Source organism: Lepisosteus platostomus, chromosome 13 (assembly GCF_059453375.1).
Source record: "Lepisosteus platostomus isolate fLepPlt1 chromosome 13, fLepPlt1.hap1, whole genome shotgun sequence".
NCBI lineage: Eukaryota > Metazoa > Chordata > Actinopteri > Semionotiformes > Lepisosteidae > Lepisosteus > Lepisosteus platostomus.
In genome coordinates, this window is record NC_142623.1 from 27,558,970 (window position 1) to 27,575,560 (window position 16,591).

General features: G+C 36.8%; 1 protein-coding gene across 7 annotated transcripts in view; it reads right to left on the minus strand.

The window, feature by feature from the left end:
• The window catches only part of rapgef6 (Rap guanine nucleotide exchange factor (GEF) 6), a 100,591-nt gene that overhangs the window by 7,507 nt on the left and 76,493 nt on the right, over window positions 1–16,591 (minus strand). For 4 of the 7 annotated variants that reach the window (XM_088603922.1, XM_088603917.1, XM_088603921.1 and 1 more), the window contains 11 exons: window positions 14,657–14,814; window positions 11,874–11,888; window positions 10,042–10,282; window positions 9,095–9,478; window positions 7,373–7,584; window positions 6,357–6,480; window positions 4,639–4,662; window positions 3,456–3,676; window positions 2,295–2,477; window positions 1,787–1,930; window positions 1,261–1,371 (listed from right to left, as the gene is read on the minus strand). In XM_088603922.1, the coding sequence (XP_088460048.1) occupies window positions 1,261–1,371; window positions 1,787–1,930; window positions 2,295–2,477; window positions 3,456–3,676; window positions 4,639–4,662; window positions 6,357–6,480; window positions 7,373–7,584; window positions 9,095–9,478; window positions 10,042–10,282; window positions 11,874–11,888; window positions 14,657–14,814 (1,817 nt within the window). The remainder of the gene's footprint in view (window positions 1–1,260; window positions 1,372–1,786; window positions 1,931–2,294; window positions 2,478–3,455; window positions 3,677–4,638; window positions 4,663–6,356; window positions 6,481–7,372; window positions 7,585–9,094; window positions 9,479–10,041; window positions 10,283–11,873; window positions 11,889–14,656; window positions 14,815–16,591) is intronic. The other 3 variants (XM_088603918.1, XM_088603919.1, XM_088603920.1) reach the window with 3 other exon arrangements.

The window sequence follows — 16,591 nt, forward strand, 5'->3', positions numbered from 1 at the left end:
ACATGTAACTTTGCAAAGTTTGCAGAGACCGGGTTATGTTTCACTCTATATGCAATTTTGGAAAGTGAAAGTTATCGACAGCATGCAGATATTTTAAAAATACATGAGTCTGAAAGAACTTAATTTATAAAGCACCCAGGTCTTAACTTGCTTCCTTTGGGCCTTCTGTGCATCACCTACAGCCTTGTTTCCACAGTTTCTTATATCAAACTTTTTTTAATAAAACAGATCTGAGGTTTTTTATTATAAACCTCTCAGTCTTAAAAATAAACACAGCCTTGTGCAGATCAAATCACCAGAAAATGCACAGTTAATTCAATAAACTTCGACAGCCAGTGTCATGGGAGGTGTTTTTTTCTAAAGCACTAATGATTCTAGCACTAAATGGCATTTTCTGCATCTATTATTTTATTAAGCACATTTCCTTTCACTATTTCAAACTGTACAACTGTATATACAATGTTAAGGAGATATTCCCAGTTCCAGAGTGCATCTCTACTTTTTACTGCTCTGTATTCTAATCACATATTCTGTCCCTCATGGTATCACTTAAACTATAAATAACATCAGTTTATCTGTATTTTTGCATACCACTGATGTGATTTGCAGTAGGAAAAATATTTCATGTAAAAACACGAACATAAAAACTGATTAACAATAATGGACAAAATACAATCAGAATCTGTAAAGATAATGATTTTTCTATATATTCAATAGATATCCTGGTCATCAAGAGAACACTTGGCTTGTATTTAATCTCTAAAACATTCTAATGAGCATTATAATTGCAAATAATTGGAAATGATGTAAAATGTTTTTGAACACTGAAGTCCAGAGTTTATTCAATCTGTGTTTCTGTCCTTGAACTCAGCTGTTTTTTTATTCAGATGGTCTTTCTTCTCATATGCCTGCCTCTGGGGGAGAACCATGCTGAAAATCTGTTCACTTGCACAGCGAAGTTGCTCCACCCGTGACTTCGCTTGCTAGGATCCTCCGAGTCATTTCTGGCTCTCTCTGCCTGCTCTTCAACACAGTGAGCTGCCTTGTCCTCACTGGCAGCAGCTGCTGCAGCTCTCTCCCTAGACTGGCTCCTCTCCCTGCACATTCTAAACGGTGACCTCATCCTTTTCCTTGGGGTTATCTCTGGCACTGGCTCAGAGGAAGGCCCTGGCACTGTCTGCATGCTGTCATTGCTACTGTTTCCTGCCGCTGCCCTCACTGCTGTCATCTGACGAATTCTCTTCTGCAAGAAAGCCCCACCTATAGAGCTGCGGTGTGCACTGTTCCTGGTGCTAGCCTCGCTGGTCAGTGAGGACGAGGAGCCCGACAGGTTCATCTGGCTCGAGTTCTGAGACTTTGGGACACTGCCAACTGCACAAGGAAAAAATGAAGATGAGACAAAATGCCGCATTTACAGTTTTCATTAACTCCTTCAAAACCCTAAGACTTTACCCTTGAACTCTAGAGCGATGGGTTTTTCAGATTTTCTTTTCGAGGACATGAAGCATCAGCATTTATCATACATCTGTTGCATCGATGCCTAGCTGTTTTAAACCTTTTATTTTTTATCAAAAATTCACCAGTTCATTCTAAAGTAGTCTAAATAATTACTACCTGTAAAAGCATAGTTCCGTATAAGAGTACGCTTCACAAATCTGTCAGTCTGCTTTTGCAGATGAAGAACTCAGAACACAGGACTCTTTCTGCTCAGGTTACTTTGATCAAAACAGCATTTAAATCTTTCTTTCTTAAAAAGCAGAGAAACGGTGAAGAAGCCAAGGCGCACCTTTGCCGGGTGATCCCTGCGGAGAGACAGGGGGGCTGGAGTGAAGGGAAGAGGCAGTTGACCCAGCATCTTCTGCAGCTCTCTTACAGTTCACCTCCTCAGATGAGCTGACAGGTTTCTTTACCACCTGTGGAGAACTAGTACCTGCAAGAGGGGACAACTGGGTCAATCTTACAAGTGACTGCTTCTGGCACTGTGAAGTACTTCTGGCACTTCTTTCTTAAAGAGCTGAACAAACTGACAAATTACACTTGCTTTATGCTAAAATGACGCCCCCAAGGAATTATCAAAAAGACAAATGCAAACTTCAGACACTCTACATACATTATAAACACAGATAAGATTTTTAAATACAGCTGCTTTGCATCAGAACTGCAAAAAATTAAGACAGTCACAAAAAAGGAGACTTCTGAAGAGGGAGGCTTCAGCAGATCTCAGAAAGACTAAACCATACGATGCATTTAAAGCAATTTTATGGAAAAACATGAGAGACAGGCATTAAACTCACTGAATGAGACAATGTCCTTGGATGCCCCTTTCTTCCGCAGTGGGTAGAGATTGACAGTGGGCACCTGCAGGACCTGGCTCATTCTGTGTTGCTGGTGGGATTTTCCAGATGGAAGTGATGATCTTGAGGATACCGGGGACATGTCAGATTTGGCTGACCTCCTTTCACTTAAGTTCTTGGACACTGTCATATTGAAACAGGAAATAATTAATCTTGCATTTGTCGTTGCAAGATTATTATGTTCCCACCAAAGACAATCACAAAATAACAACACTTTAAGATGTTTTACAGTAAGAGTGGAGATGTGTCTAGTTGAGATAAGTGGTTGGGAAAGTCAAAGACAAGGGAGGAACAAACATATTAAGAATTAAAGTTCTGGCAAGTAAACGGAATGCTTGAGAAACCTACTACTACTACTCAGATTAAACAAATCTGAAATAAAATGTAAAAACAGAAAGATAATCTGTTTTATCCATATCAAATTGTCTAAAATGTTATAATCTGATGTAATTATTTTTACTGGTATTGTTCAAAACCATTACATTGGCCCCTGTCTTGGACACTGAGCAGGGCTGTCCAGCACAATCCACCAGATGGCAGTGTGAGCCCATTAACTTCTGAAAAAGTGTTTTCCATTACCAGCAAGTACTTTAAATAATTCAAATAGCTTCAAATTTCATCATCTATTTGATGACCAATGTTTAAAAACATCTAGAACATGGTCTAAATGTGGAACCAAACCTAGCAGTAGGAAAGGATCATTTTTTGTGAATCTATTTGAGCAATTAAAACATATTGCCATTCTATGAGCATAAGGCTGAAAACGGTCAATACATGAGGCCAGAATATTTAGGCTGCAGAACTAAAATCAGTTTTAGCCGTTTTTCGATTCAGTTCTATTTCATCTCCCACTGGCTGAATTCTTCCGCATCTTACAGATGGAAGTTTCCTGTATACTTACAGAGCTCCTGTATAATTATAATAAAAAGAATAAATTAACTGGGTTATTCATTAAGAAATACTATAGATCAAATGAAATCTAAAAATGGCATACCCAGGTCAAAACGTAAAACGTGATGAATTCAGAAAGTAAACTACTGTACAACCCTGGACTGAGAAGAAGTGTACAATTCCCCTTGGGGGAAAAAAAAACAAACTTACAGGTGCTGTAGGCGGGTTCACACTGCAGCGACATAATCTGGAATTTCTCCTCGTCCGTTTCCACTTGCAGATTGGAAAGATACTGCTTCACTTTCCGCGCCATCTGGGCGTCCTCGTACAGCTTCTTGGCATTGAGGAGAGAGCTGCGCCGCACGCGCTTCTTGTGCGCCCCCACTTGGACGTCCAGCACGTTCGAGTTAGTGCTGCCCTGGCTGAGAGACCTGCGGCAGGGAAACGGATATGAATGAACTGCATAAAATCAGCACGAGCTGCTCAAAACAGACATGCAGACTGCAGGTTATTTCACAAGAGCGATACATGCCTTTCCCGTTGCAGTTAAAATCAAAGTCTTTCCTTCTTAGCATTAAAAGGATAAGGCAGAAAAGGGTTTACTGTAGTGAATTTTCAGTAAAACAAAACCACATTTAGATCACACACACAGTATGACTTGATTCTGTATAAAACTTTATGCAGGGTCATATTCTACTTCAGCTTACTTTGAACCCTTACAAACCACAGTGCAAGAACTCTAGTGCATGACTTTTTGTCGTTTCAATTGAAAAAAATCTCGTGTTTTTACATCAGTTCTGTTACACAATGTTTTATAAGCTAGATGCAATTACTTCATATTCAAGCAAAATTCTTAAGAGTAAATCCAGTATTCTGCATTCCTAGATACAATAAGCTGCACCCCTTCCTACCAGATTAAATATAGTAATACGCACCGATTCATAGTTTTCCTAATTCTTTTAGAAATAGAAGCATTCCATGCTTGTTAAATATTTTTTTACAAAGTCATTCAAAATTTACTTTTAGCATAGCAAGTTAATAAGGCCATGCAGGTTTCTTTTTCACTGAACCATGCCAAGAAATGATGATGTTTGATGAATGAAAAACGTTAGAAAACAAATGATAAAAGTAACCAAAAAATAACACACAACACAAAGTAATTCACATTCCATTACAATGTTTATGATGCAGAATGATTATTCCCCCTAGATATAGGTTACTTCTCAGCATCCAACATTTTCAATGGCTGACAAAGTCTTGTCTTGCAACCAGTCCCACTCTTCAGTATCAATGTTAATACAGTATGAAGCATGCTGTTCTTATCTTGGTAAAGGCAACCAGGATGCAAGGTGTTAAAGTGCTTAGAATTGGTGGCTTGGTAACAGGAACTTACCCTAAACTTTTCCACCTCTTCTTCCTGCAAGCAAGAGCCATGAACATTGAAGCATGTTTTAAAAAGGAAGAATCGGGACACAGAACAGTCAAGACCCAAGAGCAACAGGAGCAAAGCAGGAGGAGGAAAAATGTTTGAAGCAAAGGACAATGACAAGATCTGAAATCCTCTTCCATACCTCTGAAATTCAAACACCTTGCATTTGATTACGACGTACTAAATATAGCAGGTAGTGTTGATGTTGAAATTGTATAGGAATATTCTAATCACCTGTCTCTCCCCTTTTCTAAGATTAAAAAGGATTTGATGCAAACAGAAGAGTGGTCATAACTCCTTCAACCTTCAGCATTTGAAATAATTTACAGAAAATTAGAAATCTTCTCCCTTTCCTTGCCGAACCTCTGGAGTGATCATATACATGACCATTTTGTCCTATTCAGAAAGGCACACATGAATACAATCATTGCCTTGACCAGTTCAAGCACTAAAATGAAGAATGTCCACATCACAGCCAATAATGTATTGCATCTAGAATTATATTAGATATACAGGGGATTTGGGGAAACAAAGGTGATAAAACATCCTCAACAGAACTCCGTTTGTGGCCTTTACAGGCTTCCACTAGGCAACATAAATCAACAACACATCTTTCTTAAGGATCCTGGACAGTTCTGCATTGTTTTCAGAATTTCTGCATGTTCTGAAAAATGGAAATGTATAGAAATACAGAGTCCTTTCTTGACATTACAACTACTGTCTTCCTGGTGTCCCCAACCAAAACCTAAGAAATATTTATTTACCCACCAGATTTCAAATCACTTTCATGAATCTTCAGATCCTTACCGCCCTCTCCCAGTACATTCCTAATAATCTATTTGTACCTTGTGATTCTAGCCCATTCTTAACAGATTTAAGCTGGCTAAGCCACACGAACGCTCCAAAACTCAGCCATTACTATCAGAACAGCCCCTATTGTAACCTACACAACATCTCTTATACTAAACCTGATCTCTTCTAAAGAGCAAGTGTAATATTTTGTCCCATAATTCATCCTATTTAATTCTGATTATGATAGCTAATGAAACACCCCGTTTTTGTTTTTCCTGTATTTTTAACTTGCTTAGAAAATGTTCAATATAAAATCTTACTAGTGCCTGGAAACCTGAAGTAGTTTCTGCAGCTTCTGTAAAATTCAGTTTATCAACTGTATCAAGGTAAGATGAGCAGTTGTGACCACAATGAAAAGTTGCTCAACATTAAAATGAATACCACACTCTTGAGTTTATAGGAGACTAATGATAATCAAACCTACAGTACCAAAGGTTTGCTAAAATGCATGAAAGCCTCCTCAATGAAGAAATTATTCTAGACTTCTCACACAGTCCAGGCAGTGCTGGGGCTGGAAAAGACATTGGACAGTTGCACTCCTATTGCAATACTATACAATGTGAGCCATCTGGATACTTTACCAATGTTACAATATCTTTATTCTAAACGAGCCTTGTTATTGATTACACAAAAAATCGATTCACACAGTGACACTGGCTGCCAGGGGTTTTAGTCAGCAATAAACTGCATAATATCTTCATCAGGGAATTCACACACGGAGCACAAGCACAATCGTTATTGATTCTCAGGCTCCAGCCACAGCCCTGGCCTGTTTGAGCTGCATTATTCACATGTAAAATGCCCCACTTTCACCTTTGAAAAGTACCCACCTCTGCCTGAACATGAGGGCTGGGTCCATGTTGGCAGAAGTCATGCGCACAACGTGGCGGATCTCTTTGGCAACCATCCGCAGCTTCTCAAAGTTCACGAGACCATCCACACTGGAATCATTACCTGCAACCACAAGGAGAGTTTCATCATGTAAAATAACGACACATTACCCATTTTAATTAGAAACCGCACAAGGGTTAAAACACTGGAAGGTGATGAAGAAACAGAATACTGAACAGTTTGGTTCTACATAAATGTTGGCTGAAACACAGTCTGCCACCTTCATATGTCTGATGTACACAATAAATATATCTTTCTTTATAAAAAAAGATTCCACCAGACCTCCTCAGAATTTGAGGCTTTCAGTTCTCCGTTTTACTGAGATTCTTTTCAGGATACAAGCTTGCTCTTCCACTGCAAATTATTCCTGCTCTGCGATGCAGATATTCTCAGAAGGACAGGCAGCTGATAAAGCATTTTAACACATAGGTCCATCATCATAATGAGCTTCCAACTGATTTATTATTTCTTTTTAATCATTATGAATGGGTTTGTAAATAGTTGGTGCTCATCAGGGACTATGACCTTTCTATAGGCTAGGTACTTTTATTAACATGGTATTTAACATATATTTAAAATTCTGGACTGTTACTTGTGACTGCAAGACAGCTTTCTAATTTGTCTTCTGCTATGAGCTACCCATTTAATCAAAGCAACAGTGTTCTAGCAACACTTCTTACAGTATTTTGCTTAAATTAAATTTTACTTTTACCATTGTATGACTGTAAATACTGTACACAAGTCCTACAATGGAATTGCTTTGATAGCATTTGACAGACGTTTGGTTCTCAAGATAGTTACATAAACTTGTGATTTTCCACCTAAAACTTCTATATCTAACTCACAAAGAAATAACGAGATTAGTCATAATGCAAAAAAGAAAGCAATCAAGCTAGAAAAAATAATTTAAGAGAAAACAATCATCATTAATTAAGAACTTCTTAAAATAGCCTACCTTCATGAAGAAATGTCAAGTCCTTCTTCACAACAGGAAAGAGAGGAATGATGGGAGGTTGCATACTCTGGCTGCTTAGCAGATTGCGATATTTAGCCATGTTCCTTGAAGGATCAAAAATGTCCTGGAGATCTCTGAAGAGTTTTTCATACTTGCTTGGAAGCTTTTCCCATGTTCCCCTCAGACGAGCTACTGGTGCCAAGTTTAGGCCACTACAATGGTACAGGAGAGAGTTTAAGCCTTTCAATGCAGAAGAACAAGAAATTAAGCAAGCCCAGATCTGTCAGAAAGTAATATGAAACTTTTTCCTTATATATAACCGATACTCCTTTGTTGAATTGTTGAGTTTAGAAGAGAATTCCCTTGTCAAATATGACTTCTTACTGACTGAACATTAATAGGAAAATCTGAATAAATTCAGAACCTACTCATTTTTAAGAACCACCCCCCAAAACACACAAGCACTTTAAGTCAAAATCAATCAGCAAAAATGTGAAGTTTTATAACAAAGTTTTGAGTTTTCAAAAACTTAAGACAGCTACTGCAATTTGTAATCTTAGGTTCTCTGCTAAATTCAGATGGAAAGCTACTGTAAAAAAAATTCTGAAAGACTTAAGAATTAAGTCAGGATTTATAATTTACCTCGCAAAGTGCTGACACATAACTTCTATATAATACATGTACAACAAAAAACACTGGTTTGTGTTCTTGCTTACAAAAAATCTATACCAAAGTGTTACATTTTTAATGCTTTGTTTCATCAATAAGAACTGACGATATATTCCTGACGTCAAGCCACGTCTTTCTCTAGTATCTAAAAAAAAGCTATGTTGTTTTTTGCTGGAAAAGTCTCAAGCATTGATTCAATAACATGCTCAGCAGCTCATCTGTAACAGGAAAAAGGTGGAACCATGACCATGGAACCAAGTCCATCACCCATTTTCAATCACTCGGTGCTGCATGATCAACTAACTAAAAATATAAATTTAGAGACTTACAACGTAACAAAATCCTTTGATTGAGTAATTACATGTTTTATTTATCTTTTTCGGGTTTTTCCTCATTGAGCGGTATGGATGGTAGAAATAAAAGATTAATTGCGTTTTGTTTTTCAAAGCAGACTAATTTTTTGTCGGCAGTCATAAAATTTTCAAACATGAAACAAAAGAGCAGTCACTGTCAGTTACATACTCGTCATTGTGGTTTTTGCTTCTCCTTTATTTTTACAGGAAACAATTATTTCCTTAATGAGACTTAAAGGCCTTGATTTACTTGTTTGGGTAACAGTGGGAAAAAAAAATCGGTGAAGATAACTGCACTTTCTGTTTGGAGATCAACCTATGTAGTGCAGACGACGAAACTTACTCAAGGTGTGATTAAGCCCACAAAAGCTGTGAAAGTAAACAGACTACTGATGAAAGTGACTACTTCATTGGCTTTCTTTCTTTCAGCTTTCGCCAAAAGTAATATTCTATTGCAGACTACCGGTAATTGCACTGTATAGCAAGTTAACAAAATGATGGTTCACAGAATATATAAATTCTGGCAGATACCAAGGTCAAATGGTACTGTAGAGAGCACTTCAAATTGGCACAGAATTTCATTTGAAAAAAAAGAGTAAATCTTAATGCTACATCATACCATCAAGATGAAACATTCATTCCCAATGCTCTTTCAAGAGAAATGAATGTGCTAGGCCAACAAAAAAAAAAGGAAACATACCTGATTATTGCAAACATAGAGTTAAAATTTTTACACTCCCGACAGTGCAGAGAAATTTTAATGAAGTGCTTAATGGTCTTCATCCTCTTGAAGTGGTTGGGCTCTTTCAGGATCTCAGTGGCCACCCAGAACGTTTCTTGATTAATGACATCTTCGAACTGCTTGAGGTGGGTATTGCTGGCCGCAGAGTCCAGTTTGAACAGATCGTCAATGTACTCTGTGGGCTCGAGGTTGCGGAAGAGTTCGAAGTCGCGCATGGAGAGCTGTGTGGCCACCTCCACCGTGCTCAGCTGGAGCAGGCTGATCTGGCTCTCCCTCAGCAGCTCCTGAGCATCGTCATCTGAGCACAGAGTCTCTGTCTCCATGTTATTTTTCAGGTAGTATCTGGGGAAAAAACCCACAAATGGTGCAAAAAGATTAATGACATGAAAAAAGCTGCAAGGCTTGCTCAAAGAAGAGATGGGGATCGAGAGGTGTCTGCAGAACAGCAGGTCTGTTCTAGGAATTGGGAGGATTACAGAAAATGCAATTCTGGTCTAAGTAAAAAACAAATTCTGCTGGATCAGCTTGTCTGTGTCTTAATATGCATATTAGTTACTGTCAAGAAAGTTCCTGTTAAGCAAGATACAGAACAGAAAGTGGCTCTTATTTGCATAGTCTAGAGACCAAAAATAGATACATTGAATGAAAATTTTGCTCCAAAACATTTACATCAAAAGTATTCAGTTTACATGCTGTTCTATGAGGCCTTAAATTTATAGACTCGATATATGCATTGCTGTTCAGACACAAGCGGGGATAACGTTCACTGCAGTCTAGAATGAAACTGGAAGAAATGTTTAAAAAATAGTGTTGAGTATTTTAATGGCTTTTTAACATGCCTTTCGGAGCACGTGTTCTGTTCATGTTTTTCTACCACTCTATTGGAAACATGTTTAAATTCCTACCGCCCGTTTAGCTGGATCCTGTCGGCTAGTTTGGACAGCTGATCAGGAAGCCTCCTCTGTTTGATCACGCCCTCAGGGCTAATGGAGACCTCACAGAGGGAATAGGTATCAGGAGCTGCCGTCAGACCAAACTCATTGACCACATGAGACACCACGTCCTTGGCTGTTGTGTCTTTGCTTATAATGATGTAGCAGCTCTGCTGGTCAGCCTTAAAAACGCGGATAACTTGATCTGGAATGTCTATTATAGAAAAAAAGAATAGTTTTAAAAGACAAAAAACAGCTGATCTGAATTCACTGTTGAATATAACTAACTCTATTCTCTGTTCATTTTTGTTTTCACTGACACCTACTGTATGAAGACTGAAATACGTTTTGAGGATGTTTTCATAAATACACAACAAGTCTAGAGTTAAAGAAGTTCCTTAGAAGAAACTACTTCACACATTCCATAAGGGACTGCAGAAATAACTTTGGTAAAGGTTATACCATAAAAAACCTTAAGCTATCCAAAAAAGGTTAATCAGCCTATAAAATGTAGAAAGATTCTTGAACATTAAACAAAGAACTGTTTCAACTTCAAGATTTTAATACCATAGACTGAACTGCACTAAATTAAGCAATGATAAATAGAATATAAGCTTCACTTATACGATATCAAGCTAAATCAATACTGATATGTAACCATTATTATACATTGAACTATGCAACCATTCATACAAATTGAGTAGGTTAACAAATGCATAATTAAAAATTGATAGCACAAGGCTGCTTATTAACTGCAAAGTGACTTAAACGTCTATTAAAATATCATTATTCTTTTGCAAAATTAAAGATTATACCACAATGTCCTGGGAAATCATGATGAACTGCAGATTCTTTCTAAAAATATTCATTACATCTGATGTTGAATGAATAAAAACTATTATTTATTAATTAGAAACAGCCACGTTAAGTGCTAGATAACAGAAATGGTGTATATCAAGTTACAGTGCAAAAAGCCAATACACACTAGTACAAGACTATACATTAAAGAATTTCCACTAATTATCTTTAAAAAATGTATTTTTGTTTTCATGACAGTTTTCATGACAGTGTAACAAACTTTACACTGTCTGTTTCTTTCTCTTATAAAATGAATTTGGCTGCTTGAAAATTTCAAATAATGCATCCAGTTACTTATCAAAGTTCTCCCTCTCTTCACTCTTCTGGGAGAGGTCTGATATATCAAACTAACAGAAGCTACTGAACTGCTGACTCATGACATGCATACCAAACTACTGCACCATATTCAATAGGAGGGAGGAGTGTGTCAGTTTTATCAGGCAAGAGGTTCACATAAAACTCAGACTAAGCTAAAACTACAAAAAACAAACATGGAATAAAAAGGGAATACTATGTATGGCAAATGACAGGCAAGAAAGCATGTTAGAAAATGCTAAGGGAATGAAAAACACCACTCTTAGTGGAGGATAAAACTTTTTCAGTATTCCAACAGTAAATAACATTGAAGAATGAAAGGTTTCAGAGAGGAAGAAGGAAAACTTTAGATGATGAAAGGGTAATGACTTATATATAAAATACATATTTTACTCATGACTGACAAGATGCCCAAGACTGAATAAAGAAAATATTCTATAATAGACTGAATAGTATTAGCATGAAACAAAACATTTACAGGTGTGAGAATCACTTAAACTAGAGGATTATCAGTATGGCAAAAGTATTTTGTAGTCAACAATCTCCATAACAAAAAAACACTTGGTAATAAAAACTGAATTACAGCTCCTTTAAAAACAACTCATGCATTATGTAGTTATAGGCATACTTACAGTAAAAGCTTACAGCTGCGTAAGCAGAAAAGAAAAAAAGAAGCCAGTCATTGGAAACATTACATTTAAACAAATTGAGACATGATATTTCTCTTTTTTAAAAGTAAAAAAATACACACATGAACAAGACTAACGAAAATGCAACCTTACTTTTGCATCAGTTGCTCATTCGGCATGTTGGTGAATTAATTCTATTTTAAACAGTGAGCACATAGGTTGTTAATTGTTTTGAATAATATTTTTCCTTGATTATACCAAGGTGAAGCCATGTGACTTCATTAAACCTGCAGGTGCTCAATGTTCGGTATATGAGTTAAATTAAAATTGCCAGTATGAGTGATTAAGAATCTGTATAAACAGCCACTCATAAAGACATGATTTTAATTAATTCAAGAACAGTGAAGGATAAGGCTGTGCTCTGACTAAATAATGAAGACTGCTGGTTGCTATTGTGACAGTTGGAGGGGTCTGCCTGAGAGAAACTGCCCAGTGAATGAGATATTCTAGAACATATACACTAGTCTAGAGAATCCAGAAAAACAGGAAGCACACCCAGATGATCCAGGACCATCATATCATGTTTGATCCATAACCATTTTTGCATTGCAGGCTACAGTGGTGAGAAATGCTATGGTAAAAAACCTACACATGAGCAGAATGACTGTACCTCACTTTCTGCTTAAAAATATCTGTATGTCATTCATACAGCAGAGAGTGTCATTTTATTCAACAGTAAATGCCGTTTTGCTTCACAAAAACAATGGAAGACGACATGATCAGTGTAATGCCAATTGCCATGGGATTTAACCCAACCAGTAAGTCAGTGGAACTGTGACTTATTGGTTGGGTTAAAGTGGAGTGGAGAAATTTGCTTTAACACAAGAACATCAATGTTGGTAGGGTAACTTCACCACTCAGCAATACACTTGTTAAAGTTATCAAGCCAGTAAGTTTTACAATCTTGAAAGCCAAAGCAATGTTAAGCTCTTGCGATGGTCTGCTTTTTCTCCACAAGGCTCCACACACCCGATGAAGAGACAGCCAAAACGTTGTATTTCTTTTATTCTTACTTGTTCCTTTGCAGCCTACGCATGCTAATGCAGCAACCTACTAGAATAACTTTTCATAAAGCAATTCATTTAATTAATGGCTCTTTATACAGTACAGTATATAAATGGAAGAGCAAACCACAGAAAAATGTGTGCATATATAATCGCACACGTGTAGATGTAAAAACCGACACTGATAAATGCAGAAGCACCTACTACACGTTATTTCTACTGCAATGTGGTTAAATGGTAAAAGTTAAATTAATGCGTCTAACAACTGCTTTAATTTTTTAGTAGCATACTTATTCTAGCATTACTGAATTGTAGTAAAAGAAAGAAGCTGTTTTAAGCTAAAACGTTACTAAAAAAGCAAGCAATTGCTCATTTTTAAAAGTCAATAATTATTAGTAAAAGTAAAAGTTCGCAAGCACTCTTCCACTGCATTTCACTTCTTTCATATAGTGTACTTTTATGTGTTTTTGCTTTGCTGTGAACAAAATGAGAATTTTCAGGCAGTATTTTTTTGGCAATTGCTAATGAAGCTAAGTGACATCCTTATTCTGCCAATTAAACTTTGAAAATGTATTATATTGCCTGCAAAGGCTGGCAATATTTTTTGAAACAACAAAAATGTATAAAAAAGATTTTGAGTTTACTTCAGTGTTCAAAACAGTTCTTTTAACATTTCCGTTAATATTAGGTATAAACTTAGTTACAGGAGCATGCGATGGGAACAACAGATTTTTACAAGTTATGTATTGTGAATTGGTACAGTATGTTTAGAGATGACAGCTCCTCAGCAGCTTGGACATCCAGGAAACAGACAAGAACACAGAAACAACTGGGTAAATAAGAGTCACCAAATATATTGAAAGCAGGGGCTTCCACATAGGCAAAGCTCATGTGTTAATTAACCAGATAACATCCCAGCATGCTTAGGGTCATGTATGGAAATGCTGGACAGGTCTGGATACGTATAATTTTGGTGAACATGGCTGCAAGAGGAGACCTCAATGACTTTGAAAGAGGGGTGTTTGGCAGATCGTTAGTGACCAAGAAAGCTCAACTTGCTGATGATTCACAAGCAAACGATGTCTAAGGTGACATCAGCATGGAAATCCGAGTAAACGAAATCAATAAAGGGAATTATTGGGCAAACTCCAGGATCGAGATAGCCTTGTAAGGCAAAACAGGTGAGTAACTGCAGATCAATTCACTGCAATTTTCAACCTGGGACATTAGCAACCAGTGTTATCAAAATGGTCACTTCTGAATCCAGCTGAGCATTTATACTGTATTCTGGAAACACAAAGACAGTTTTTTCCATATTCATAAATTAGATGCAAGTTGACTGACAAGTCAACTGACAAGTTGAATGGTGCTGCACCACTCCTATAGAATTCCATATTCTGGTAAACCCTATGCCATGACACAAATGGACTCCACTGGCCTTGTGGTCCATGCCATTTTAACTGACGTGACATTGGTGATGTGACATTTCACACTTTTCACTGCTTTTCTGTACAATTTTCCCAATTAAATCATATGCAATCTTGGACCAGATCATTACTTCCATGGCATTCCCTGTACTCTGACCCCAGGCTTCTCTTCCTGTCTGTGTGTCTCATGGAGAGCAAGTTGGGGTATGCGAAAAAGAAATTCCTAATACAAGAAATTGTATATGGCCAATAAAGTGATCTTGTATCTTTTTCTGCATCTCCAGGACAGCCTTACCTGAAGGATTTGAGAAGTCCAGCACACTGGTAGCAGGCTGCAGGAGGTCAGGACTGCTGGAAGACAGAGATCCTGGGATAGGCATGATAGCAACACTATGTCGGCACTGCTTGGTTCCAACAATGCTGTCATCTTGGGACTGGCCTACGCCACCATCACTATACAATAAACAGAGTAGAAAAAGAAACAAAAATAGAAAGAAATTCTCCTACTTTTTTTTTACCAAATGCAAAACAATAGTACTATTAAAAAAAGCAAATAAGAAAACCTCATTCTTGGGCCACCTCACTGCTGAAATGTTTCTAACACACAAATGTACAAACAGTTACAGATTCCCAAAATACTGTGCAATCACTGATAATATAGGTAGGGAACTTAACATTCAATTGTAACCAATATACAGTATCCAATATATATACAGTGTACTGTATACAGTGAACTTATGTACTACTTTGGCTAATCTCAGTTTATAAAGCCAGTTGGTTGGAGCACTGGAGTCTGAGCCATTCAAATAAACCCACTGCATGCTGTGTAAATACCATGTATGTGCTACAGATGTGTGTAGTCTTCATTCTTGTCTGTAAAGTAATGTAGTGTAGTTTTAATTAAATAATGTCACTTACAGTTTTTGCAAAGTTATACAATTAGCAACAGACTGATCGATGTAGTAACACATACTGCATATTCAAAATTGTAAATATTGCCAAATAAGCCTATAATTATTAGCTTGTACAAATCAAGCATGAACAGTATATTATGTAGCTCTGATGTACATACTGTACCATGCACAGTATAACAATACTAACAGAAAACGATAAAGACATCTGTTGCCTCCATTGCCTAGTCAAATATTTCTGTAGTAAAAGATATGCAAAGTATGACCTTTTGACAAATGTGAGCGTCATCACTTAACTTTTTTAGGTCATATGCCACAAATACAGAGGGAAATGATTTATTCAGGTGTAAAAGCCGAAATCTTTAAGCAGTCTAGATAAATGACAGTACATTCTGTCTTCAGTTACAGACAGCGGGGTATTTTAGACCTCCCTGGAAAATTCAAGATTAGATGTTATGTAAGATTTATCCTCAATGTAGAGGTAGCTGGCTTTACAAAACAGTGAGAGAAATTCAATATTTCCAAAATGTTCCTTTGCATTTAAGGCCCTGTAAAACAATCATTTTTGTTTCCGGGCTACTTACAGTAACAGGCTTTGAAGTAAAGAATCAATTAAGAATGTCCTCAATGCAACAGAAACAAATAAATAAGTCCATATTCATACAAAAATTCTCAGGGATTTAAATCCGTTTTACAATAATTGTAAAACACATAGCAAACACTATTAACATTGTTTGTTTAGTGCTGTAATTTCATAACTAGGTTACAAAAGGGGAAAAAATACTATCCAATTGATACAGTCTCTGCTTTTTTACTTTTATTGCTATACTTGAAGAGATCTATTGGATGTTCAGTGCTAGGCCCCATCTATAATGGTGCCTACCAATTATCTTTAAACAAACCAGAGCTCAATGTGAATATTTATAGCACCAATAATGCTGTGAAAGATACACAGTCTTTAATTGTTTAAAAATCAAAGCTGTGTCATTAACATTTCATATAATGGCAATACACTTTGCCACATTCAATGTCTAAATCTGAATTCACCCCAACATTGCTTTCTTTCACAAATTACTGACCTTGAAGTTATAACAACAATAATGATATTTGAAATGTAAGTCCATTTTAAGCCAAATCATAAACCTTGCCATTTAATTTTCTGGTATTTTAGGATAAATTAAAAGTGAAATTTTTTGGGGGGTGGGCTTGTCGTTTGCTTATTTTATATTTCTCTTTATCATTTTAAAACATTCTCTTTATAGATACAAGACATGTATCACCTCATATTAATTGTAATTATACAAGGGTCTTACCAAAAC